The sequence below is a fragment of the Perca flavescens genome, chromosome 24, assembly GCF_004354835.1.
Source record: "Perca flavescens isolate YP-PL-M2 chromosome 24, PFLA_1.0, whole genome shotgun sequence".
Classification (NCBI taxonomy): domain Eukaryota; kingdom Metazoa; phylum Chordata; class Actinopteri; order Perciformes; family Percidae; genus Perca; species Perca flavescens.
Genome location: NC_041354.1, coordinates 5,518,476 through 5,546,113, shown reverse-complemented (window position 1 = coordinate 5,546,113; position 27,638 = coordinate 5,518,476). Strand labels below are relative to the sequence as shown.

The following is a 27,638-nucleotide window of genomic DNA, read 5'->3' as shown; positions in this document are numbered from 1 at the left end:
TGCTCTTGTTTGGGAAAACTAAACTTACTAACGCTGTGATAACTTTGTTGCAAATAACTTGGAGGTACAATCTCAAACATACACCTGCATCACACAGAAAATAGACTCATACAGTCAGAAACATACAATACATTAAACCATGTGATTCATCAAGGCATACAAAAAATGGTTATACTGTTTTGACAAAAGGAAAAGGAAAGAAATGGAGTGAACAGAACAACACCATGTATTTTTATTTACAGCTGATTCGTCAAGTGATTTACTGTATGAACCTCTGTTGACCTCTGCTGGTAGCCAGCAGTGACTGCACCTCCTTTCACAGGTCCATGGTCCTCCCTCCCCTGCTCTGAGGGACAGACACTCACACAAATACAAAGTTACAGAAATGTTTGGCGGAGATAACATAACAAGTAACCATAAGTAACATCATGCAAGACATGCTAACTTTAATGCTATGGAAATCCTTCATCATTCATTTGTATTTCGTTTAATGCCATGTTTATGTTCACTTTCATCATTTTGACCTATATCGCATATTTCTGGTACGATATTGGGCCTCTGCTAATTATGAGGTATTTCTAACCAACTACTGCTATTATGTCTGTAACTATAATAACTAGGCTATATAGAACAACTAGGCTACTAATATATTTGCCACTTATAGCCTACAACTATAGCAGTAATAAGGCTAATACTAATGTTTAAATAAAAAAACATGTATTCTCAGCGAAAATCCTTTTTTTTCTTGTTTTATAGTAGTAGTAGTAGTAGTAGTAGTAGTAGTAGTTGACAGTAACAGTAGTTTAAAACAGTTTAAAGTTTGGCTTGTCAGTGATGTGATGCAGTCGCCTCTGCCCCCTGCCATATATCCACATATACACACTCGCGCGCATACAAGCACGTACCTTCCCCCCCACCAACCCCCTCGTGCGCCCCATGCACGGGGACACCAATGTGTGACAGTGGCGGATGGCCTTGGCCACGCGGGACGCAGCCGCTGCGCTTCGCCTTCGCGAGACAGGTTCCACACGCGCCCTTTTTTTTTTATAGACTAGACTAGCCTCGCGTCTTTTTTTACTCTCTCTCTCTCTCCCTCTCTCTCTCTCTCCCTCTGTCTCTCTGTAATTCTCTCTGTGTCTCTCTCCCCCTCCACTAATCTCACCTACTCCTCTCTTGGTCGCCTCGAGCCCACCCGTGGGAGTTAAAGAAAGAAGAAGGAAAGAAGTGAAGGAAGAAGCGCGCTGCCGGGAGGGAGACGTGTTTCCGAGGAGAGCGGTAAGCAGGTAGATGCTGGAGTGATGGTGTGTTGGTTGAAGTGGGAGGGAAGAGGAGGGATTAGCATCCTTCCACCTGCTGGATTAGGAGCACCTCTCATGCTGCGTTCAATTCCCTGTGGGAAAGACGGCAGACAGGAAGACACTATTATTTCATGAATTGAATGTAGAATACGTTTCTGGTTAAACGGAACATAGAATCCTTCAAATTAATTTGTTGCTGCAGATTTAAGATTTTTGGATATCACAATTACTATTATCATTAAAGACACATCAAACCTGGACCTGGACGGTAAATTAGGATGTGTTTTACAATGTCAATTAGCCTTAAATGCTTGTCTCCCCATTGTCAGCCATCCTATAAGAGCAACGTTTTAGTCATTTTTGCAGTTATTCAATTTTTTTTTTTACAATTTTGTATTATAAAACGGAATGTAGAATATAGTAGAATATATGTAATTTTATTATTTTTTAGTATAATACTCTATTTTGAATATGTATGCAACCTACTTAATAGTAGTGTTCCTAATGGACAACTAATGTTTCTTTTTAAACCGACGATTTTTATATTCTATAGTTTATTCTGGGATGCTTTTACAATGGATGCTACTTTCTTGGGGCTCAAGACTTGGACACCCTGTTGGACTCTTTCCATTAGGGTTTGCCCTCATACATCTTTATCTACATTTAAAAATCTGTAAATGCCCTTTTTCACACTGGTATGTACTTTTGCATACATGTAGCATTTTTATTTATAGTTGTGGTTTTGCACATTGTTATCCACCTTTACATACCTTTATACTAATCCATTCTCTTTACTCATTGCATCACACTTGTGTCACTTTATGCATCCTTATACACCTTTATGCATTGTTACCAAAATATTATTTTACACTTTTACACACTTTATGCACCTTTATTTACCATTAGGCATTGTATGCACTTTTACACACTACTCTATGTGCATTTTCTGGGTATCCTCGCACACTGGGTGACCCTGAGCTGTTGTTACTCAGTGGATCAGTCTGTAGTATAATTTCTTTTAGAACATTGTTGATGCAGTAACCCAAGTACTGCCCATAAGTAAGTGTACAAGTTAATCTATCTGATTTATAATGTTTATGGATGTGCATCTAACCAAAATCAGGCTACTTGATTAACTGGGTAACAAACAGAATTGTCTTTCGTGTGAACATTGCTACTGTCTGCATATCTTAAAAAGGTTTTCAGGGTGCAAGCGGCAGGCCAAGAGTTAACAGTTTGGGCTGTTTTAGCACAAAGACCTCTGATCCATCAAAAGCACACACCAGTCAGGACAATGTCCATCTGGCAGCTTCTCTATTGTCTGTCTTGACAGATGGTATTTCATCACGTCAACACATCATGTACATGTACACATGCCTCTGGTATATTGGTGTCACAGTGACAGTTACAGTAATTAGTCTATGAGAATATTATTCTCTTTTCGTTCAGCTGTAGGGTTTGGAAAAGTCACTGAATGTTTGTGGACTTTAATTTAACAGAGCTGTACAAATTTGTGAAGGTGGATTTTGGAACTTTTTTTGAAACTTTTATTGTATTAAATGGTCAATGTAACAGAATAGAACTTCATTAAGACTATTACATTTCCTTTATGAATTTTCAGTGCTCTTTCAGACTGATGATTTACTTCTTGAGGATAATTTAGATAGAAGTCTTGGGTTTTGACTTTCATATTAGAAATAAAATAAGTTGTCAATGGCTTCACATCGGTGGTAGAGTAGTGTGTGATACTGTAACTTTGTGTGTGTGTGTGTGTGTGTGTGTGTGTGTGTGTGTTTTTGCGTGTCTGCACATATCAGTCGATCCCAGGCAAACATTTGCCCTCCTCAGCATTCCTGGGATGTGATGAGTCCAGCATTCAACTGGGACAACCTGTTATCCACTCATTCACTTCCCACAGATGGCCAGCCATTGTCTACTAGCCAGCCAGCTCTGCGATACACACACACACACACACACACACACACACATAGACAAGTACACACAAATACATGCACGTTTGCAACCAAATGTAAATGTGGACAAAGTAAGAGAGGCATACACGTACCAATTTTCGTTACATGCATAAATACACATACATTTGTAGAGTGTGACATACAGATGTGCGTGCATGGATACAGTTTTATTCTGTCTTTATAGGTATGTTCTGTAGGTCAGCTTCCTCAGAAAAGCCCCACAACCATTTTGTCCTCCCTATATTTTATGATGCATGAATGCATGCAGATTTTAGTGCAGTCTTAATTTCAGTCGACAGGAGTCACTAAACATAAGTCGATATGGTATTTGGTTGCATGGTACGATAAATTGACTCCATGCAGATCTCAAATTTTGATTCTCTCTGGTTTCGATATTATTTTAGTGGCTTAAAAAGAACAAGGTTTAATCAATGTATGTGAAATGTGACTGTAAATGAGAATTTTGTGTGATTTCTATTTGAAAAATGACGTATAAAGTTACATTTTGTCTCTCTTTTCCAGATATAGTTTTTCTTCTGATCTCTGGTCGATGGATTTCTCACTGACAATACAACAATATTTTAGTAAGTCTGCCTTCCCTTTTCTTATTATGACACTATTTTGTTGTCTGACCTCAAAACCTGGAATAGACATTTAAGTTGGATCCTGGTCTGTTGTATTACTGAAAGGGTTCTCGGTATAGTGGTAAAGCTGGTGAAAAAAGGGTTCTTGAACTAATTTGTTGTTAACTGTTTTTGCTTTTCGGTAAATAGGGACCTATCATCAACCAACAATGAACCTGGCACTCTAGTTTATTTTTGAGTCAATCCCATTCTGGTGCCGTAATAAGTACCAGTACCCCAAATGTGTATTAGTCCACCGCTGAAAATAATTCCAAACAAATGCATTTTTTATTCTCGTTTGAGAGATATTTGCTAAAAACTATAGTGCCCAGCTGTTTAAACAAAATGCCTGAGCCTTTTTTAACAGTAAAAAATATTTATATGAACTATTTTTGAAATGTTATATCTTCAGTAGGGACCGATGGGCTTGGGGCAGAGCGACCCAGACAGAGTAGAGAAGTTGAAAAGTATTGAGAGACAAACTAATGCATTGGTTTTGGTCTTTTCATGAGGAAAAATGTGGAACAAATTTTTATTCCCTATACCCCTGTGTACCTGTGTATGTCTGTTCATCTCTGGTCTCCATACAGTCCTTCTGCTCTCTTCTCCGTCTCCTGCTTCTCCTCTGGTTTTGCCACTCCTCACTAGGGCGTCATGTGTTCTTCATCACAGACTGTTGTTTTCCTCTCCAGGCTAGAAAATCGAGTGAAGCATGGGGGACTGGAGCTTTCTAGGGCGGCTGCTGGAGAATGCTCAAGAACACTCCACTGTAATTGGAAAGGTGATTGATTGACTATTGATTACTTTCATGAATATAAAATGATATCACATTAAGTTTACCCCCTTCTTCTCACAAAAGCCCTAAATACCCACCATTTAGAATATTTGACCATGCTGTGTCTGTCATGTGTCTGTTTCAAAGATCTCATTGGGCAACAGGGGCAAGCGAAGCAGTTGAGACTTTTTTCTTTTTCCTTTTCGTCAGTTTACTGTAAGGGTGACCAGTGACACTGTTGGAGATACCTTATTCCTTAAATTTAACCATACCAGGCATGCCCAGATATGCTGTAAATATCTGACCTTCTCCATCTATCTCTGTTTTTTAATCCTTCCATCCTTCCTCCCCAGGTTTGGCTGACCGTCCTATTCATCTTCCGTATCTTGGTGCTGGGCGCAGCAGCTGAAGAGGTTTGGGGTGATGAGCAGTCTGACTTTACTTGTAACACGCAGCAGCCCGGTTGCGAGAACGTCTGCTATGACGAGGCCTTCCCCATCTCCCACATCCGCTTCTGGGTGCTGCAGATCATCTTTGTCTCCACGCCCACTCTCATCTACTTGGGCCATGTGCTGCACATCGTCCGCATGGAGGAGAAGAGGAGGGAAAGGGAGGAGGAGCTCAGGAAGGCCGGACGGCACCAGGAGGACCACGACCCTCTCTATCACAATGGAGTCGGTGATGGAGGAAGAGGAGGAGGTGGGAAGAAGGAGAAGCCACCAATTCGTGATGAGCATGGGAAGATCCGGATCCGCGGGGCGTTGTTGAGGACCTACATCTTCAACATCATCTTCAAGACTCTATTTGAGGTGGGCTTCATCCTGGGACAGTACTTCCTCTACGGCTTCCACTTGAGGCCGCTCTATAAATGTGGCCGCTGGCCCTGCCCCAATACTGTGGACTGCTTCATCTCCAGGTTAGAGAGTAGGATTTATGTTTGTGTGTTTGTTCATTTGCCATTCAAAACCAACTTTTCCACTCCACCGAAACTTTTTCATATTACTCCATACATTTACTTGAATTGACTTAGCATTGAATTGCTAAGTCCTGTCCCCCTTAGTTACTGTTGCTACACGTATCAAGCTTTCTGTTCTGCACATCACATTGGCGGTTTACAGTGTTAACGGTCGCAGATTTACCTCTCAAAAATCCTTTGGAACGTTTGAAACAATCGGTCCTCGATTTCACACAGAAGTAGACAAAATCAGGCTTTTGATTTCAAGCTGACAAACGTCAATCTTGCCAGCTTAAATTACAACTGCACATTTCATCAGCTCTAGCTATCTAGCTAATTGAGCTAACATGAGCCCCATTGGTTTGTTAAAAAATGTATGTCTCCAGCTGTATCGTTTTAAAACAAGAATTTGTAAAAAGGATCTTGCATATGCACCATTCATTCCAGTGCAGAGCTACTTTGGCAGTAAACTATTTAGCTAGTTAGTATTATAAGAATTATGAATAACTGACGGTGGGCAATTAATACATGCAAGTGCACATTCCTTGCGGATTACTTTTTAACATGACTATCAAAAATGATGTGTGTAAAATGATGTAATATTTCCTTTGTTATACTATTTCTTGACACATTTTCTATGAATACATTTGTGAATTAAATTAGATTTTGTTCGCCTTCTGTCGCAGGCCCACTGAAAAGACAATCTTCATCATCTTCATGCTGGTGGTTGCCTGTGTCTCTTTGGTCCTCAACTTGCTGGAGATCTACCACCTGGGCTGGAAGAAAGTCAAGCAGGGGGTCAGCAACGAGTTTGTACGCGACAGTGAGTCGCTGCTGCCGGGCGGAGACGAGCCTGGAGACGCAGAGACGATTCCTGAGCAGACCTCCGCGTCAGCGCTCGACTGTTTGCCGGCGTACGCCAGCGTGAACGTGTCGGGTGGAGCAGCAGAGGGAGGAGCCTACGGTCCAACCGAAGCCTCCCCTACCTCTGTGCTCGCCACACACAAGATGGACGGCTCAGCGTTCCACGCAGACGACCTTTTGGAGGCCCAACCCACTGCTTTTTATGGTGAGAAAGTGCGTGTTGGGAGCCACGGGCAGTTGATGGCGATGGAGCAGAACTGGAGCAACATGGCACAGGAGCTCCACAATCTGGAAGGAAAAAACTCCTCCTCCTCTTCCTCCTCCTACCCTCCTCCTTTTCCCTCTCCTCCCATCTCCGCCTCTTCCTCTCCTCATGAGGAGACCATCCCACCGCTTCCGCAAGGGGAGCAACACTCCACATTTCCTACACTTCCTCGTCATACCCCTCTCTCTACCCTCGCACCGGCGGTGGATGAGGAAAACACATCACCTTGTATGGTCCCACATGACGACTTCACCGTGGTTACCCGGGCGGAGATGCATCAGCCTCCTGCTGCTGCTGCGAGAGACATCCGGAAGCCAAGTCGGGCCAGCAAGAGCAGCGGCGTCCGAGCTCGCCCCGATGACCTGGCAGTGTAGCTAAAACACACACACACACTCACACATTTACACAACCATGCATCCATGCTGTGTACACAGAAAATCTACATGAGCATTTTTTTCCACATACAGTATGCACAACAGCATAAAACCACACACAAGCATGCCCTCCAGCAAAAGACATGCTTGCATGGAAGACGTGCAAATCACTACCACATTCAGCTGGAGGTGGCTGCTTATTTTAATCTCAGAATTATGAACTAGAAGTAGGGATAGGTAGGGAGTTTGGCCAGACATGAGCTTCACAACTTGTAAGACATCAGCTCACAGGGGCTTTGCAGAAATCTCCTAGCAACACATCTGGAGTCATATCGGAGTCGACTCTAGCTCCATAGTTAGTGCACAGACACAAGAGTGGTATCAATCTTCTTATCCAACTCTCGGTAAAATCGTGAATTACCATATTTTCTAAAATGTAACTATTCCTTCAAACAATACAATCAGTGGACGATCTCCAACATGGCTGCCAAAGAGTAGATTACAGTATCTACATTAGTTTTTTTTTACTGATTAGTTGCTTGGTACAAAGAGAGACATTAAGTACCAACATGGCTGACACTTACTGTACTGGCCCTACTCTCACATTTCTTTGGAGAGGTTGGACAGGGGAGGTATAAAGGCCCATGAAATGGGAATCACAAACACTTACATACACATACTTACACACACATATAGCCAGCACAGACACAAATACGTAAAGGTTATAGTGATGATGATGATGATGATGATGATGATGATGATGATGATGATGATGATGATGATGATTATTATGATTGGACTAACTAATGAGTTTGGGAGCGTAGAGGCAGCAATACCATATTCTTTTATTTTCATCTATCTTTCATTTCTTTGCTGGGAGACATCAGAGGAGAGGTTTGCACTTTTGTTTCTTTATTTTTATTTCTCTTGTGACGTGATGGAGCTGAACAGTCCAGTGTGTCCTATGTGTCTGTCTGTGTGCGCGGCGCTCACCCAGCCTGTAGTTTCAATGAAGAGAGGGATGCACAGACGTTAGGACAGAGCGGGAAGAGAGCGATAAAGCAGTCCCACCCTGAGACATAGTCCTTAGGCTTCACAGGCTCTGTGTGTGTGTGTGTGTGTGTGTGTGTGTGTGTGTGTGTGTGTGTGTGTGTGTGTGTGTTTGGGTACCTTAATCTTGTTTCAGTGTTTACAAAATGACATCTCTGCAGTTACATCAGGGTAAACTATATAAAGTATATAAATATGTAAATATATCATGATTAATAGTATTGATAGGCACCACAGGATGTTTTACAGAACTACCTACATTTAAGAAAAAGTTAGTTTCTGGTCAAGCTGCAATTTATAGCGACTTTTACCTAGAAAATCAAAAGTGCTTTAGCGTTTTCTGACATTGGCTCCACAGGTCACTTTATGCAAAAAGAAATCCAATGTTAGAAGACTTTAGGGAATTTAAAGTAATAATAGTACACAATCAAGGGATTTAACAACATTTAAAGCAATTTTAAGCTCTGCAGCTTGAACAGAGCATAAAAAATCAGTACCCCTTCTTTCTGATGCTTGTGTTTGCAGTGTGTTACAGAACTGTCGAGTTCCCCCTAGCTGTTCTGTATAGGCGGTTATTTTTCTAGACTAGCTGTAGATTACACAGTAGCTTTTAGATTTTTTGAACAAAAAGGAAGCAATATGATAAAAAAAAAGTGCTAACTTTTATTTCTTTGTCAGTTCTAAACAGACATCCCACATAGGAATGTTCATTTTTCCTGTTCTTCTCATTAATTCCTGCCAAAAAAAAAAAAAAAATACAGAAAATGGCTGATATAAATTCACTTCCCAACAGCTTTAATTTATCAAATCAAATTATTAATGTTTTCATTCAGGAATAAAAATGCACATTATTAGCAAGTCAACAAAGGAGAGTGGTTTGGGGCAAACCGCGTTTTGGGTTTGTATATCTTTGTGTTTCTCTCTGAGCAGAATATTAGTTGATTATACTTGAAATAGTACTACTAGACTACTAGAAAAGTGCTAGATTATATCACATGTGCCTGAAGTAGCATTTGAACACATAACCAAAATAACCAAATGAAAGTAAAGAAAAGTCTGATTTAATATGTTTCCATTTCGATATAAACAAAATGTTGTTTTTGTAGTTTGTAGATAAAATAATCTTAACTCAAGGTCCACTTACTCACTTTTTCTGAAGCTTTCCACCACATCTCACAGTCTTCATTGTTTTTGTAGTCTTGTCCAGGTCTGGTCAAATGTTGTAGCATCAGGTAACTAACCCGTGACATTATCCTGGGTTCATTCTCCTCAGAAAAAGACTGTCATGCTGCATGAGTCAGATCTTAGAGTGCCTCGATTAATGTTTGACTCAAATAAATCAATATACAGGGAATGCTGCTCATCTGCATTCATGGCAACTTGGAACATGTTTAGTTAGTTCAAACATTTGGGTATAATAGCCATGGCCTAAGTACATTAAGCTCAGAATTAGCATTGACACTAACTTCTAAATTGCTATTGTTGATTGCATATTGTATGTTTATTACACATTATTAACTAAGTTAATTATTGTACATTGTCAAAACTGGTATCCTCAATGTTTTTTTTTTAATTGTTAAAGGAATAGTTCGGGGGATTTTTCCCAGGCTTTATGCTTAGCAAAGCTACGTGTCTCCTCAATGTTTTAGACAAGTTACATATTACAGCTTTTTGCATTAAGTAAGCAATTAACAGGTCCAGGCTGCAAAACGGCATTTAACAATACAGCCCTCCTCCTGCAGCTCTCCCCTCTCTGTCCTCAGAGTACGAGTCATTCATTTCAACCATCCCGATCGTGATTAGGATCCCGATGTCGTGCTACAGCGGCAATTCTTTGAGAATTACCGTCCTGTTTTCTTTGTAAAGCCCTTTGATGATACTGTGATTTGAGGCTCTAGCTAGCTACATAAACAAAAACTTGAATTAGCCGCAGCCATAAACCTTTGGCTGCGGTTAGCAGAAGGCTAAACTATAAGCAACATTGTCTCTCGATCTCTGAAACGCTTCGCCGATATTAACACGTCTTAGTGTTTATTGTCACACTCTCTTTTAGAGTCTCTGTAGTGCTATTGTAGGCCGTTACTGAGAAAAAAAAGATTTCATTCATTGTGCCGCTGAAATAAATTATTTAAGGTGGAATGTTTTCCTGCATGTTACTCAATGCATTTGCAGTTGATGTCGTGCTCTTCTCTGGACTGGCTTTGGCAAGAGTTTGATTGACAGATGTTTCATCCAATCACCTGCCAGATATTTTTTTTTAAAGTACCTGCCCTTTTCCAAACTGTGATCCAATGATGGCGTCATTTCTAAAGCCTGAAAACAGAGCCAAGAGGAGGTTCAGAAGTCTAGTTTTCTCTCAGACTACTCAAATAACAATATGCTGAAATGTTATTATGGAATTTTTGCCCAATGAGGCCATCATTTTTTTTTTTACTTAACTTAAACTTTAATTGTTGCATTTTATTCAGGTGTTCCAGTCCCAGGGACATGCATTGTGCGGCTCACTGTCATGGCTAATTGAAGTACTCAAATTAAACAGAGCCATCGTTAATGGTATTTGTTCCCCCTGTGCTTTCCTGCGCTGACAAAATGTCTGCTGTGAAAGATGTCTGTCACATTTGATCACCGTGTGGTCCTCATCTCACTTGTGCTATGAAGTTACGCTTTAATTTGAGTATGAACATGAAGTTTGTGATTACAGGGCTTTTGGCGAAGAGATCGGTAGCGTGTCAAAGAAGAACTTTTAATTTGAAAATGTATTATTTCTAACTTGCCATGAATGCAACCATTTCACTTTTATAAACCAAATGTAACATGAGGTGACAAATGAGAGGCAAGATGCAGTAAAAAAAAAAAAAAAAAAAACTTAAATTGAAATGTTGGTACATTTTTAGTACAACAAATGTTCTAAAGAAAGGATGAACCATAGACTGAATCTAAGCTGTTTGCTGACTGTCTAATGTTTACATTTCTCTGATCAAACTTAGGTGCCAATAAACAACTTCAGCACACTATGGCAGCTGAAGAACATAATCTATTTTTAGGAAAGAAGTTATTAGCTGTGATGTGTAAGATTTAACCAAAGATATTTAACAAATCAAAGATATTTATGCCAAAGATATCACAATATAGTGATGGAATTTCTAAAGAGCTCTGCTTGGGAACCCCAGCCCTAAACCTAAAAATCACGAATCCAACCACAAGATCCGTTTACCAAGCCTTTCATGAATCTGGGAAAGGACACTTCCACTTAAAAATATATTATGTTGACCTTGTTCTCTAAAAGAGAACAAGGTTATTTGACTCATTTCAATTGCTGAAATGTTTTTCATAACCTTGTTGTTCCAAGCTGTTCATAGTACTTTGGATATGTAGATACAGATTTGCACAGTTAGATAGTTATAGACCACTGTTATGAGGTTATGAAGATATTATAAATAGAAGAGAAAAAGTGTGTCCTTGGAGGAGGGATATTAACATATTTTTGTTTATTTATGGAAATAACACTATGACATTAGACTTGGAATGGACAAGAAATTAATCTAAAGTGATTGTTCTTTTTTTGTCCTGAAATATTGATTGAGAGACTTTTGGCTATTCCAACTTTTACACCATGGATGTGCCTTGAATAAAAATCCTGCGATGGAAAACAGAGGTTGTGTGATGGGATTTTCATGGCGCCCCTATGCAGGGACACAGACTCCCGCGTGTTAGAAATGAAGAACAACCCCTGCTATTACTCCCGTTGTAAAACGACTGTCTTTGAAGAGAAGTGCCTTGCGTCTAAACCTTTTGTTAAAGAACATGTTGATGTAAATGTTCATTTACCTCAGATGTTTACAGAACTGTTACTGAATAAACTTTTTGTACCATACCTGTTTTCTGTCGTGGTTCGTGTTTTCTTTTTGGATTCTCTCCCTCTTTTTTTCTTCTTTTGTCTGAAATCAAGGACCCCAAAATAAAAAAATAAAAAAATGACTAAGAATTTCAATCACTGAGCTGCGCTCAACGTTTCATAATGCAATGTTAGTGTGATATCTTACGAAATGTTTTGCACACTTTTTCGTGCGTTATTCTACGAATTCTACGAGCGATCAGCGCAACTGCGCCAGCTCCTGCAGTGCAGAACCTGTGCAGGTGCAGGTTTAGGAAAAGATTGTGGTTTGTTACAAAACTTATGTACGTGGCCTTAGTTAAGTACATAAGTTAGGCAACAAAAAGTTAAAATAAGTGTTGATTTTTGCTTTCGCACGGGATACAAACGGTGGTCTCCTGAGTAAAAGTTCTGTGTTTGTTTGACCCATCCATCGATTCAAATCCTCCTCCCTACGTGGAAATTGTGTCTCTTTACGTCGCCTGTTTTCCTCCGAGGCAGCCCTGCATGTCCTGGCTCACGATTGCGTGGGTTATATACAAATTCAAGAGATTACGTGGGTTATATACAAATTCAAGAGAGGGTTATATACAAATTCAAGAGATTACGTGGGTTATACACAAATTCAATAGTGCATTTATTTTTAGATAGTCTTAAATCTTAAATCTTAAATCAAGATACTGAAAAAAAAGGACTGGATTTCTGTAGATTTTCATGGTCCCCAGAGAATGAATTTTTTTGGTGACCCTGTGCCCTTTCATGTAGTGCCACTGTTCAGACAAAATCCATACTTGTCCATGAGAAATATCAAATTCTAATATGCCCATAGGAATTTAATTTATTGATCGGATTCATGCTCTGCAGCGGATAAATCCTTTTCATTTTGGACACCTTATTTTTTTCTAATGATTACCTTAGGCTAATGTCAATTTGTTAGCAAAATGAAAAGCAATCAATAAAATAATGCATGTTTAATACATTGAATTTTAAAGTGAAGCTCCACTTATCAATATTACTTGATAGCTGGCAGCTCTATGTGTGTGCTATGAAAACACTGTACTGTCTGCTATGCTTTTGTGTGCATGTGTGGTGGTGTTTCTATGCGTGTGTGTGTGTGTGTGTGTGTGTGTGTGTGTGTGTGTGTGTGTGTGTCCTCATGGCCTTGCCCATTAAGCTGTGCTGAGGCCAGCACTTCCTTTATGCTTGCTGAAAGTCCCAGGGATTTTGGCTGAACAAAAACCTCTCCCAGGGAGTGAAAAGGCCTTGAATGCCTGCTAATGCCGTCCCGACCTCTGGACTCTTACAGGCTGCTGCGTACATGTCCATATGGTCCAACATGAGCATGGACCGTTTGTGTAAATACTGTACATTGAAATAATAACAGAGAACAGGACTCCTAAATCAAAAAAACACCATCTTTAGACAGGCCTTAAACAATTTGACTTGTGAATGGTTGAAATGAAAAGCTTGACTTTGATGTTGCAGAGAATATTACAAAAATGAACATGGGCATGAACATGAACTTACAGAGAAATTAGAGTTGAATTGTTTCTTTCTTTTAGACAGAATATAAATATAAAAAAGTGAGGTACAACATTGCCTATAAAAAAACATATTAGCCTCATTGCTGAATGCTTGTTTGGTTCAAAACAATAAATGAATGAAATTGAAAGCTGCAATAATAAGAATATTAATAAAGAACATGGAAATTTTTAACTTTATTTTCTTGGTGGGAACATCAAGAATTGTTTGGTTTGTTGATTGGGAGCAAATGTATCTGGGATTCTGTGGGTGGTTCAGCTGGACAAGTGTTCCACTCTCAGTCTGCTCCACTATGAAGCCTGTTATGTTTGCGCAGCACTACTGCTAGCTGAAGGAAGCATGACTGTGTTAAGTTGGTTTCCTGATCAAGCCTTATTGCAACAAAAAAAGGTTTTGGCCACAAGCAATTTCTCTAAATTGAGCCCATTGATGTAGAGCTTCACATTTTACTACACCCGCAACTCGTTGCTAGAAATAAATTGATAGATACAACAGGAGAACAGCTGCCGAACACTGTGGCCGGACATAAGGCTGTCTCTTTACAAATGTGCAATTACAAAATGTGTGACATCAGGGGAAGTGTCCCATTAGGGCACAGATATACAGATAGTTTTGCAACCTGGAAATATTAAGGTAAAAAACTCACAATAGGCAATCGGAAAAAATGCCTGCTTCTTCATACATTGAGTCTATGTCAGAGTCAAGACTTTTACTGAAGCTGATTCCGGTTAACTGTTACTGAAGCTGACTGTGAATCTGATCACCTCATGACTCTGGTGAAACACATTCATTTGTACAGTAGGTCCTCTAGTGGCCAAACTCTATAATCACTTAAAATGTTTCTTTTGGATTTTGTTGGAATTGTTCAGTCTCAGTTTCGCATCTGCAACCTGAAAATATCAAACCAATAATACATTTTCTTTTTATGATAAAGACATCGTAAATTGTTGACATAATAATCACTGAAATTGACAGACTGACTTACACTCCAGTGTGTAGTTTTCAACATTTTATTCATCAAACAACTCACTCACTCACAACTCCACTCTGCATGGGAGGAGGATTTTTCAAAACATCTCACATATGTATTTCTTTACTCTCCATTTAAAAAGTGATTTTGATTCCATACCGCCAGTCTGCTTGTAAAGATAGTGATAGATGTCACTTATTTTGTGTGTGGAGGAGGGGAATGAATAGTTTGATGAACTAATAAGCAGATGTCCGGGAAGCATTCTGTCATCCCTGACTCCTATTCCTCACATCCCATCATTGCTTTGGTAATATTTTGAGGCACAGGGGCGATTCTGCTCAAAGCCAGTAACCTGGGGCTTTCATAGTTGTAGAACTGTGAGCCCTTAAACACTTTAATTCCTTCTTCACCGCACACAGCTGCATCGATGTCGGACAAGGACATGGGCAGAACCTGGGTCACGGCCCTGGGTGAGGCGGTAAGGTCAACGGCGCGCAATTTCTGTCCTGTTGGAAGAAATGTGTGTGTAAAGATGTTTGTTAATCACTTGTGAGCAAACACAAAGATTATACTAGGCCTATTTTTATTTTCAACAAACTTTTTCTGCCTAGGCATATTTCGAGTTTTGTTAATATTCAAAACAAGTTCAATCCAAAAATTTACCAAAAATTGAGAAAAAAGCACTCCGTAATCTTACCTTGGATTACATGAACTGTATGTTCATTGGGACAGAGAAAAGCAGCGTCCACATGTCCTTCAATGCCTAGCTCCTCCTTCAGGGTTTTAGGGTAGCCTTCAATCAGGGTGTAGTGAGCAGCTGTTTTATAGATGTAAATCTGATCACCCTGCATGTGTTTGGCAGAAGAAGAGGTATTTAACTTCAACACAGATAGATAGATGGCTTGCAGTTATTCAAGATTTTTTTTTACTGGTTACTTCGAGGTCTACCTTAATCAAGTAGATTTTGTTAGTGTAGGAAAAAACAGCATCCACTCCGCCGGTCACCTCCTTCCACGCCCTGGTGATTGGAAAGGCGTGAAGTCCGTCACGACTGGTGTCCAGACGCATGTAGATGGGGCCTGAGCAGATTGAACTGAAGTCTTAGTGAACGTTTTACAGCAAGAGTGAAATAATTATCAAAGGAAAAGGAATATTTTGACATATTGGGAGATACACTTTTTCACGTTTGTGCCGAAAGTCAGAAGAGAAGATAGTAACACTCTCATATATGTGCATTAAGGATGTGTTATAGCCAGCAGCTGATTACTGGGAGCAGTTGGAAACAGCTAGCTTTGCAGAAGAAAAAATATGACTTGTTTAGCAGCAAGAAATCAAATACTGTATTTCCTAAAAAGTTGAGCTATTCCTTTAAATACTACTTATTTTGTTTTTTACTTTACCTGCAAAGATATACATTTTTCCTGTATCATCAGTGGTGATGGCATCTATTTTGACCTCACTGCATTTCAGGACTTTATAATGACCTCCATGACCTGCCGTCAAATACAGAAGATTACACGCTTACCAAAAACACTGTAGATCCGTTTCAATTCCTTGTGCAAAATAATTTGAACCAAACGGGACTGTTCTTTTCTGGATGAACTCACCAAAGTTGGGGCACGTCATGAAGTACCTGCGGGCGTCCTTGGGGTAGTCACCGCTCACCTGTCCGGATACCGGGTGGAACCTGGTGAAGTTGTGTCCATGGAAACAGTAGTAGTGCTCCAGCCAGCGTGTAGCAGAGGTGCAGACAGGCAGGTGGGACCATGTCTTGGTCTTCACTGTCTTTGTGGTAATATCATAAACGTGCACATCATTTCCTGTGGGGGTAAATTATTAGTTTGAGTTACCAATTAGCAACACCATGTGCTCATTCATTTACGGTAGCCTAATCATATCCCAAATAGTTTGATACTAATGCATCCCCATAACCTGCAACGTGGATTAATATGCTTAAATTCTAAGAAATCTGCCTATATTTGCTAGACTACCTGTTAAGCATGCTGCATTAGTGAAATTCTGATAAGTTACATCTGACTAACATGCCAATATACCCTTAAAGAATAGAACTGAGTCAGCTATGCATTCTCCTTTGGGACACTCCACAGCAGCATCCAGATGAGTGGGGACCCCTGGGAAGTCCTCCTGGATCTCTTTTGGATACCCGTCCTCCAGGGTATGGTTGTAATAGCTGAACACTTTGTCATCCTGGAGAGATTACATCAGAAAAAAGTTTAGGTAGCGCTGAATCTGAATTTTTAACAGAAACACATTACAAATGAAAATGAAATCTGTGGATCATACCAGGAAGAAATAGATGTGATCGTGATCGTCTGGGTTCTCTGTGTTGTGCATGCGGAAGGCAGCATCAACATGGCCGATGTTATGCATGTCATCAAGCTCCTTGAAGGACTCATTGGAGGGCTGAGCTGGACCACGGAAACCCGGCCACAAGTGGCTACCTGAAGGGAAAACATCTGTTTCATTACACTGCCATAAATATATAGGCCTATTCCGTTTGGGAAAAATATAGAAAATGGAGCTCAAATAATCCCATTAGAAAATAAAGTCCATTGATCTTTATAAAAAAAATATTCCACACCTTTGAAGAATAACATGTTTCCTTTCTCATCAGGAGTAATGGCATCAAACTCAATACCTGCACACCGGTCTGGAAGAGCAGCATCTAAACATGGAGATATTAACTGTTGTTAACAATAGTGCAACTGAAATAAGGGAAAACACAGGAAATGTGAATCATCAGACAGAACAGCTTGTTTAACAGACAAATAATGGACAAACCAGTGGAGGTCTGCACCGGTCTACCTGAACCCTAGAACCGGGTCTGTTTAACATTATGTAAGATCAGACAGGCTTATCATGACTGACTGAATTCATAGAGCGGCCTCTGTGTGTACATTAGAGTGTGAGTGAGAGGGTGAGAGAGGATCACAGGGTTAGAAAGAGAGAGGGGCAAACAAGTGATGATTTTTTTCATTTTAAATTGTTAACTGCCATAAAGACATTACTTGTTAGATTTATTATTAGGATCAAAACAATTGAACGATTTATACTGCCTCACAGTTAACTATCAAAATAATTGTTATATACAGTATGTAAAGTTCATAGAAGTGCCTTCTTGTTCTAAAGCTCTTGCTCAGGTGTGATCACTGAGTCTTTATTAACGGAATAATTCTTAGTTAGAGGAGAAGATCACAACCTTCTCATCTACCTCTCAGCAAAAAGGATAAAAGCGAATTTCCCAAAATGTCAGAATTTTTCTATAATTTCTGAATTGTATGTCGCTTGGATGCACAAATCCTTGGCTGAATGACTATTTGTGAGACTCAAAGTGTCTCAAGCAGTGATAACCGTCTCACCTGGTCTGTCACAGTCTACAGACGGTGTACCAGGTGGAGCCCTGGTTCCTGCTCTCTCCTGTCCCCTTCCATCCACACACCAACAATGGCCAGTGGAACCATGGCACTGAAATATATAACAATTAAAAGCAACAATATTCATTATAATAATAGTAAGAAGAACAAAAACAAGAAAAACACACACACACACACACACACACACACACACACACACACACACACACACAAAAACCTGTCTGTTTGATGAGAAAGAGACATAGTTGTACCTGTTGAGGTAGGTACTGTCCTTCTGCATCACACTGGGGTACATAGGCTCCAACTATAGGATGTCCCTCTGGACTGGTGGTCTGGACTTTGTCTCTGTGGTGCTCACAGTGAGTTTTAGGGCGCTCTGGTTCATCAAGATAAAAAATATCAGATCTACATGAGTTATTAAGAAACACATTTGTTCTTAGCAAATATATAGATTGAGTCATTATGATTTAATGAGCATCTTTCACAGACTAGTCTCAACTTGGCTTGTCATGTCTCCTCACTGCCAAGTTCTTTGCTGTCAAGTTACAGAGAGCAAAAAGAGAGCAATCATGGATAACTTTTATGATGTGGTTTTGGTATAAGTTATTTTTCCTAAACTATGCAACATAGCTAGTTTGCCACAATGAAGAGGAGAAGACAGGTTTGAGTTGCTGCAGCCGCTACTAAAGGTCCAAAGCACGTGTGGACTCTTTGTTGCGGGTGCCGGTGGTCGTATGTTGACGTTAGGGAACTCCATTTCTAACCTAACGCTAGTATCAAATTACAAAGAACTGACTTGTTACTTTGATTGGCACAAACAATATGACTGGGCTGGCGACTGGCCAATCAACTTGCCCAACATGTTGTTTTACTGGCCCCAGGCCATCGGGCCATTGCAGAAAAAAAGAGGGAAAGAAAACACTTTTCCACATTTATTAATCAAATATACATTGTAATGATTCATCCAAACAAAAAACAAAAAAAATATTCTGCCTCTACTAATGCTGTAATGCAGTGCAGTAATGCAGTAATGCTTGTTTTAATTTACGTTGAAAGGCCAGAGTGAGGAAATACTTTCACTGTGTCAAGGCCATGACACTGCTGCCTTCACTCACTCTGTAAACTGCCCCTGTTAATTATTGTCATCATTAATCAATATTGTGTATTTTGGTTAAAAAGAGAGCAATCATGGATAACTTTTATGATGTGGTTTTGGTATAAGTTATTTTTCCTAAACTATGCAACATAACTAGTTTGCCACAATGAAGAGGAGAAGACAGGTTTGAGTTGCTGCAGCCGCTACTAAAGGTCCAACCCTAACCCTAACCCGGCCATTGCTTATGTCGAAACCTCCTCTCATTTCTCTTGATTATTGATCAATAAAAGGTTGTCACAAAATGTAATTAAAAATTCTTTAAGCACTCAGCATAATGGTATACCATGCTTTAATGTAGAATAATACAAAAAAACACTCAAGGGTAATTTAAAAGCATGCATTAGTACTTTTATCCACTACTTCTATCGTTTGTGCTGAATATATTTGGCAAAAAGGATAAAAGCGAATTTCCCAAAATGTCAAAATTTTTCTATAATTTCTGAATTGTATGTCGCTTGGATGCACAAATCCTTGGCTGAATGACTATTTGTGAGACTCAAAGTGTCTCAAGCAGTGATAACCGTCTCACCTGGTCTGTCACAGTCTACAGACGGTGTACCAGGTGGAGCCCTGGTTCCTGCTCTCTCCTGACCCCTTCCATCCACACACCAACAATGGCCAGTGGAACCATGGCACTGAAATATATAACAATTAAAAGCAACAATATCCATTATAATAATAGTAAAAAGAACAAAAACAAGAGAATAACACACACACACACACACACACACACACACACACACACACACACACACACACACACACACACACAAAAACCTGTCTGTTTGATGAGAAAGAGACATAGTTGTACCTGTTGAGGTAGGTATTGTCCTTCTGCATCACACTGGGGTACATAGGCTCCAACTATACGATGTCCCTCTGGACTGGTGGTCTGGACTTTGTCTCTGTGGTGCTCACAGTGAGTTTTAAGGCGCTCTGGTTCATCTGGATAAAAAATATCAAATCTACATGAGTTATTAAGAAACACATTTGTTCTTAGCAAATATATAGATTGAGTCATTATGATTTAATGAGCATCTTTCACAGACTAGTCTCAACTTGGCTTGTCATGTCTCCTCACTGCCAAGTTCTTGTGTGTGTGTGTTCAAAGTGCACTTGTGGCTGTGGCCACAAGGTGAATGATGTGCTCTTTAGGTGAAGGGTCAGAGAGCAAATTAGCAATTAGCAGCTCTAGCAATGAGTTATTTTATTTCAAAGGGGCAAAGAGCCGAAGTATATTTATACTAGATGCAACAAAACTGCAAAGCGTTTGTCATGAGACAGCAAGTGGGCTTTCAAACTGAAATGAGGAGTGGGTTAACCATGCTGTTTCAACCAGCAAGAGAGGAATAACAGGAAACCTGGATTGATTTGACCAACTTTCTTGGCAATGAGGATGGCCAGGCACAGGTAGACGGCTACTGACGCAGGCTATTTAAGGTAACGCACAGTTTTGTTTGGACAACTTATTAGGCCTACTTCCAAATGAACGCTAACGTGTTCCTAGCAATCAGCTGTCAAGTCGGTGCCGATCGGGTCTGTGTCACCCGGGTGCGGGTCAGGTTCGTGTCCGACATTTCTCGGTTCTGCACGGGTCCGTGTCCGGTTCGGTTCATACGTTTCTTTTTGGGTTCGTGCATGCAAACAAGTGAGAAAGCAAGGTTATGATTTTAATGTTTATTAAAACAGTGATTCAAAAAGTGTGTCTGAAAAGTTGTCTGATAGGCACACATTAATTTAAATGATCATGATCTAAAAAAAAAGTTTATTTTCTTACAAAAGGCTTCCTAGTTGAACAAATAACATTTCAATTTTTAAATAGGCCTAGTGCATAAATTACTTTCTAATCCAACAAACCTAAACACGTACCTTGGAATCTGCAAATATGTTTAAAATATGTCTAATATCTTTCTAATACATTGCTCGTGTTCTTCTTTCACATATAGTGTAAAAAACAGACTAGGCTACATTACATGATTTATGATGTAGGCTGTGAGTGAAGCAGTCCTTATATGATAAAACAGTGAGAGTGGTAAAAACCCACCGTTTACTGCTGCATCTTCTGGAGGCCTGTGGATGATAAAAAAGATCCTTATTTTTCCAAAACTTTACATTTAATTTCCAAAAATCCTTTTGTCATGATGATGTGACACCACCAAGGTAATATGATGACTTTGCACTCTTGTATTTGTTCAGTCGATCCAACTGGTGAACTTTGTATGCAAGCAAATAGAGTTATGAAATGAATAAACAGTGACTTGGGCATTTCTGCTGCACTGTTGAACTGACAAGAAAACATACAGAAAAGTAGGAATGATCCAAATCAGTTACAGAGGCTAGACAAAATTCCGGGAACACCATACAGGTTAATGTAAACAAATGCAACAACAAAACACAAAATATAGCCTCAAAAGTTGACCTGACAAGCAGGAACCATTTATAGGGTTATTTTTTTAGTTTGCTTTTTATTTTTTATAAAATCTCTATATATAGGGACACACACAGAGCTCTTTCTTTTTAAGGGTTGGCAAAACTCTTGAAACATGCACATGATGTCAACAGTGAAGGATATTGAGATCAGGATTGGAACTAGCGCATCCCTGAATGACAAATAGTGTGTGTTCATTAATTTTAAGATAGATGAAGAGTTCATTAATACTCACGCAGGTGCTCCATTAGTGAGGGCTAGTGCTAAGCACAGGAACAGAGTTTTGGTGAAAAGCTCCATGGTGTGCGGTCCTGATGAGGTCCTCTGATGTGGAACCTGGGGAGGAGAGCTGTAGCTGTGCAGGAGCTGAACCTGCACTTTTATACTGAAATGTATGTGTGTGTGGGTTGACAAGTTGGGTAACTGTGTGCGTGTGTGTGAATGTTTGCATACGCAGGGTGGTGGAGTTTGGTTGTTGCAAAACATGGCTTTGGCATGATCATTTACGATCAGCATTACAATTTACTAATTTCATGATATCTTTATTTTCTAAAAAAAGTCAGTATTATGCGTGGCACAGGCTATGGTCTATACCAGTGGTTCCCAACCTGGGGGGCGGCACAGATCACAGGGGGGGCGCAAGTCTTTATCTGGTTTGAGGTTGAGGTAAAAAACAAATATTGCACATTTTAAACAAATTATTATAATAAACTATATAAAGTATACAAAAATCTGTATGAAAACTATATATTTTGTTGTATCCTTGTTTTTCCTGCCGCCACAGCATCACTATTTTATGAATGAAACGTAACAGTGGTGGTAACCAGAGAAATACCCAAAAGCTACAGTAACTAGTCTTTTGAGGTTTGGTGTGGTTGGGCAATAGCCCCAGGAATAACCAAAATCCTGCAAATTAGATTTAAATCAAAGTTTAATTGTTTTTAGTCAGATATATTGACAGTACACAAATCACAAAGCCCATCTTAAGCTTAAGCCAACTACAGCATTTCATCTGCTGAGTTTTCTCCAGTGTCAAACATAAAAAAAGTTTTCCCACTGGCCCCCCCAGGCCAGTAGATCGGGGTTTTAATGGTCCATTGTATATTTGTACTGGCCCAGAAAAAAAGAGGGAAAGAAAACACTTTTCCACATTTATTAATCAAATATACATTGTAATGATTCATCCAAACAAAAAACAAAAAAAATATTCTGCCTCTACTAATGCTGTAATGCAGTGCAGTAATGCAGTAATGCTTGTTTTAATTTATGTTGAAAGGCCAGAGTGAGGCAATACTTTCACTGTGTCAAGGCCATGACACTGCTGCCTTCACTCACTCTGTAAACTGCCCCTGTTAATTATTGTCATCATTAATCAATATTGTGTATTTTGGTTAAAAAGAGAGCAATCATGGATAACTTTTATGATGTGGTTTTGGTATAAGTTATTTTTCCTAAACTATGCAACATAGCTAGTTTGCCACAATGAAGAGGAGAAGACAGGTTTGAGTTGCTGCAGCCGCTACTAAAGGTCCAACCCTAACCCTAACCCGGCCATTGCTTATGTCGAAACCTCCTCTCATTTCTCTTGATTATTGATCAATAAAAGGTTGTCACAAAATGTAATTAAAAATTCTTTAAGCACTCAGCATAATGGTATACCATGCTTTAATGTAGAATAATACAAAAAAACACTCAAGGGTAATTTAAAAGCATGCATTAGTACTTTTATCCACTACTTCTATCGTTTGTGCTGAATATATTAGGCGAAAAGAGTTCCTCCTAGTCTGCTACGATTGCCTTACATCTACTGATTTATCATGAGGAAAAAGCAAAAAGTACCATCACCAATTGAAATCTCATCAAACATGGTCTTGTCAAATTAAAGCAGGTAGAAGTTAGATGCTGTAAATTATACTCAAAGAAACTTGCATTATAAATTTCCAAATGTATGATATATATTGCCTGTTATTACAGATTTCTCTTTCTGTCTTTACCATCCTTTGCAGTTCACTTGTAGCGGTAGATCTTGATGCAATGATTCATGCTGTCTGACACGACCACGTGGCCATCAGGGAGCAGCGCGAGGCCCCTTGGGCTATTTAGGCTGTCGTTCACAAGAGGCCATCCAACACCTTTAGATGGGTAGAAAAGAACACGGTGGTGCTGCTTTCCCCAGTCTACCACCAGGACATCCCCATCGTTGTCAATACAAAGACCCCAAGGGCAGGTCAGAACAGGCCCCAAGCCAGAGCACACCCCTAGGATTCGGATAGTGTTCCAGCCAGGCTCCAGGACCCGGATGCATGGGACACGTCCAGTCTCATTACCTCGTTCCGATACTGCTATTAGCCCAGTAGTGAGACAGGCTGCCACCTGGTAGGGTCTGTGGTACCCAGTCACCACTGTGCGCTCCAATCTGGCTCCAGTTTTGGGGTCCAGCTTGAGGGAAGTTAAGGTGCCACGCTTGATGTCAGCGACCAAGAACTCATCTTGACGGGTAACAGTCACCCCTCTGGGAGCATCAAGCTCTTCGTTGGTGGAACCAATCAATGTGCCTCCAAATGTTTGCAGGAGGCGTCCATGACGGCTGAACACCAACACCGCTCGTTCAGCAGCACAGGTCAGGGCAATGAGGCCCTTTGAGTTCACGGCCACGTCAAAGTAGTTGCAGATGCGGGAAGACCTTTCTGATCCTGAAGGAGACACCTGCTGTACAACATTCTTCTGGAGATCAGTCACCTGAATACGGGCGTTTCCACAATCCACCACAAATAGTTGCCCTTTGACAGTTGCATGGACGCCGCTTGGTAGGTTAAAGTCAGTGCGACCTGATCCTTGTTTTCCAAACTGTTTAACCAGACAAGCTGAGTCAAGCCCATTTGAACCACACTCTTCCTCCAATTCCCCCAGAGCTGACACAACTCTATCTTTCTTGTCTATGTTGTATTGAGGTGATTCCTTGCCTTGGTGTAATTTGTCTCCTTCAATAGCTGACAAGGACAGAGATCTGCTCACACGATTTAAATTCAAACCGTGAGTAACAGGAGTCTGAGATCTTGATTGCCGTTCACCAGAACTCACAGTGTTCACGTCAGATTCTGTGCCATGGACTTGGCCTTTTTTTAAAGTTGAAGGTTCAGAGGCAAGACGCATTCGGTTAACCTTCCTGATTCCTCTACGCTCACCCTGGTTGATCAAAGGGCAAAGTTTACGTGAGAGATCAGTGGTGGACATTGAGCGGTAGGGCTCTTGCTTGAGGGATTGGGATCCATTGACTGGAGTATTCACAGTATAGGTGTAACAGGAATCCTCACTGTCCACTGGGGATGGAGGGCTTCCACTTTCCACTGAAGATTCATTTGATGTCTTTTTCTTGGGTAGAGTGTGTTGAAAAAGTGGATGATGTCTAGTGGAAAGATCTACAAGACTGTGCCTGGAGAGTGAACTTTTGCGCTTAGTCTTTGGAGTTATTGCCGCATAACTGTTTTTTGCATCAGTTTCTTCAGGTGGGCAGGAAGGTTCTTCACATGAGACCAAGAAAAGGGCCTTTTGCTTCCTTTTACCCTTTAGTGTGGATTGCTTCTTTGTTCCATTTTGTCTGCCATCAGATTCATCACCTTCAGATTCTCCTTGACTGGAGACCGGTGGGATAGCAAGAAAAAGGTCTTGCCCCTGTGTGTCTGAACACAGAGACTCTACTTCCTCATCTTGGGATGACTCCGATAAACCACGATGCCTTGTTATGGGGGTGTTTAAGGTGGGTGATTTGGGATCGTCCTCATTCTCTGTAGAGCTTGACAGACGTAGTTTACGGACAACACGCATGTTCCCACTGTTTGCCTTATTGCTCTCCTCTGGACTGAACATTTGCCCAGCTCTGTTTGGTTGTGGTTCCTTTTGAATTTCAAGAGGGGCAATGTTTGAAAATGCTGTATCCCCTGAGTGCAAGGCACACCTTTGTCCTTGGATACCACAGACACCAATTGGGTAGGTCATACTTTGCTCTCGAACATCAACTTCCCCTAAGTTAAAGGTCTTGGACCCAGGGCTTGGTAAGAAACTGACCCTTTTCATTGTTAGAGAGATCTCCCAAGGTTGAGTGACCTCTGCCACTCCTCTTTGGAGCTGATTTTTGTTGGATCCACCAGCGGTACTGCCCCATCTTTGTATCTGCTCCGTCAGTTGTCTAATTCTTCTAAGTTGCTGATCAACAAGTGACTGCACAACTCGCACCGCTGCTGCATTCTCTCGCTTTACTTGACTAAGGTGTCGCTGGGCTTCTCTGTGGTCCTGCTCAACCTTCTCAAGAAGGCGACGCTCCTCTCTCTGAGCTTCGATTGCAGCATCGTCCAACTCACGGTTCACCTCCTCGGCTTCGGCCTGCTGTCGCTCCCTGAGGCTTTGCAATTCTTGCTCTCCTTGTTCCAGGTTGGAAAGGGCCTGAGTCACCCAGGGAGGTGGTGAAGTAAGAGATATGGGTTTAAAGATGGACTCCCGTGGGGTGAAGGGTGGGGAAGGTGGGGAGGTCACGTCTCTCTGTTTTGGAGTGCTGTGTGTCAGCAGGGCTGAGAACCCAAGAAGGGCTCTTTTCTCTGAATGTGACTGCGTTAACATTATGAATGATAGATTTGAAAAATCCTCCTTGTTAATAAATGGGGTTTCCCTTATTTCACTACGCTTTGTTTCTGTCAAGACAAAGAGAAAATGCAAAGGACAAATTTGTTACAGTCAAAACCCACAACAAAGCATTAAGTATAACATATACTTAGGTGCTTTTAAAAAACTACAAGAAAAACTTAAGTATTTCAAATTCAACAAGTGACACTGCACTATATCTACACCATACATCCTGTCATGTTTGGTAAATTAACTCTTCCGTCCTCCCTGAAATCTATTTCACCGACCTGTTTACTCAGGTGTATCACATAAACCCTGTGGGGACATGTGACCATTTCTGTTTTTAAAGCTGGGACACAGATTCCCTTTCGTTGCAACTTTATCTATCCCTCACACTATTCGGTTTCTCTCAAGACACTTAAGGGCTCTCAGGTAACCACTGTCCTGTTTCCCTGAGGTCAGCATTATATTCAGACTATATTCAACACTGTTGGCAACCACTTATCACTATAACAATAAATGTCTATTGAGCAAACCTATGCCTTGAATTAGCAGGGTCATGCTGTACCTCATCTGAAATGTTATCATTTCATCAGTATTGATATCTATTTCCAACATTATATATTCATTGAATGGTCATTGTGATGTAGAGGGGTTTATGAGTGTAAGTCACTTATCTTAATGTCACTCATCATGAAACCTCAACAGTCTCGAGTAGTTGCTTCCGAATGTAGCACAGACCCTCATTGTTACTTTTGGGGAAAACGGCAGCGCTTATCTGCTGAAAGCATTGAAAGTGAACTCTGTCTCTCACCACCAACACAAGGTATGTGAGACACTGCCAGGAGAGGGGTCAGTTCTTCCTTTTTTTTCTCTTTATGACCATGCAAAATTGATCATATTCTGAGTTGTCGATTGTGGGTACCAGAGTGTATATATTAACGGTGTAGACCAAGTTAAAGAGCCTTTTACCCCCCTGAAGCAAAACAATCAAGGCTTTTAAAAGGATGAAAGGGTTAGGTGTCAGTTTACCGCTGCATGTTCATCACAATAAAGTCCCCCTGGAAACATGTGACCTAGGTCCGTGTACGTTTTGATAGTTAGTTTGTTTTTTCGTTTGAACCACAAAACAAAATAATGAGAAACCAGCTGTTTTTTGTTTGTCGTTTCAAACCAAAAACAAAGAAACGGTAAAAAAAGAGCCGTTCTCCGTTTTTGGTTTCTGAATCCAAAAACGAAAAACGACTAATCCAAATTCAAATAACCGTCCGATTTTGTTTTTTTGAAATTCCTTTTTTTTATTTCTCCGTTTGAATATCTACATTAAAAAAAAGACAGGCTGGCCACATGACCCGGAAGTAATAGTAAAAAAAGCCTATAAAAATAAAATCCAAGCTTTTAGAACGGTCATAATATGCAGCACTAACGTTATACCAGAGTAACGTTAGGAGAAAAAAATCAATCAATAAATAGGCTTAT

General features: G+C 40.4%; 3 protein-coding genes across 3 annotated transcripts in view; 2 read left to right on the top strand and 1 right to left on the bottom strand.

Moving 5' to 3' along the window:
• The first annotated feature begins 1,116 nt into the window (after positions 1 to 1,116).
• Positions 1,117 to 7,127, top strand: LOC114551269 (gap junction alpha-3 protein). The gene is made up of 5 exons (XM_028572439.1): positions 1,117 to 1,275; positions 3,794 to 3,855; positions 4,587 to 4,675; positions 5,023 to 5,585; positions 6,311 to 7,127. The coding sequence occupies exons 3-5, from the start codon at positions 4,607 to 4,609 to the stop codon at positions 7,125 to 7,127; spliced, it is 1,449 nt and encodes a 482-aa protein (XP_028428240.1). The 5' UTR covers positions 1,117 to 1,275; positions 3,794 to 3,855; positions 4,587 to 4,606.
• A 7,462-nt stretch (positions 7,128 to 14,589) lies between these two features.
• On the bottom strand, positions 14,590 to 21,858 carry hpxb (hemopexin b). Its single transcript, XM_028571642.1, has 14 exons — positions 21,778 to 21,858; positions 21,159 to 21,184; positions 19,926 to 20,059; positions 19,644 to 19,749; positions 18,210 to 18,334; positions 17,944 to 18,049; positions 17,166 to 17,249; positions 16,868 to 17,025; positions 16,618 to 16,771; positions 16,171 to 16,383; positions 15,964 to 16,056; positions 15,512 to 15,642; positions 15,261 to 15,408; positions 14,590 to 15,069 (listed from the first exon to the last, which is right to left on the bottom strand). The coding sequence occupies exons 1-14, from the start codon at positions 21,840 to 21,842 to the stop codon at positions 14,843 to 14,845; spliced, it is 1,770 nt and encodes a 589-aa protein (XP_028427443.1). The 5' UTR covers positions 21,843 to 21,858; the 3' UTR covers positions 14,590 to 14,842.
• Positions 20,348 to 27,638, top strand: part of LOC114550808 (helix-loop-helix protein 2-like) — a 35,688-nt gene continuing 28,397 nt past the window's right edge. The window contains exon 1 of the mRNA XM_028571691.1: positions 20,348 to 20,554. The gene's annotated coding sequence lies outside the window, so the exon portion shown is untranslated. The remainder of the gene's footprint in view (positions 20,555 to 27,638) is intronic.

Coding starts and splice junctions, on each gene's coding strand:
- LOC114551269 (XM_028572439.1), top strand. CDS start 4,607: ATGGGGGACTGGAGCTTTCTAGGGCGGCTGCTGGAGAATGCTCAAGAA. Junction 4,676..5,022: donor ACTCCACTGTAATTGGAAAG/GTGATTGATTGA, acceptor CTTCCTCCCCAG/GTTTGGCTGACCGTCCTATT. Junction 5,586..6,310: donor GTGGACTGCTTCATCTCCAG/GTTAGAGAGTAG, acceptor CTTCTGTCGCAG/GCCCACTGAAAAGACAATCT.
- hpxb (XM_028571642.1), bottom strand. CDS start 21,842: ATGGAGCTTTTCACCAAAACTCTGTTCCTGTGCTTAGCACTAGCCCTC. Junction 17,026..17,165: donor AAACATGTTATTCTTCAAAG/GTGTGGAATATT, acceptor TTTTCCCTTCAG/GTAGCCACTTGTGGCCGGGT. Junction 16,772..16,867: donor ATCACATCTATTTCTTCCTG/GTATGATCCACA, acceptor TAATCTCTCCAG/GATGACAAAGTGTTCAGCTA.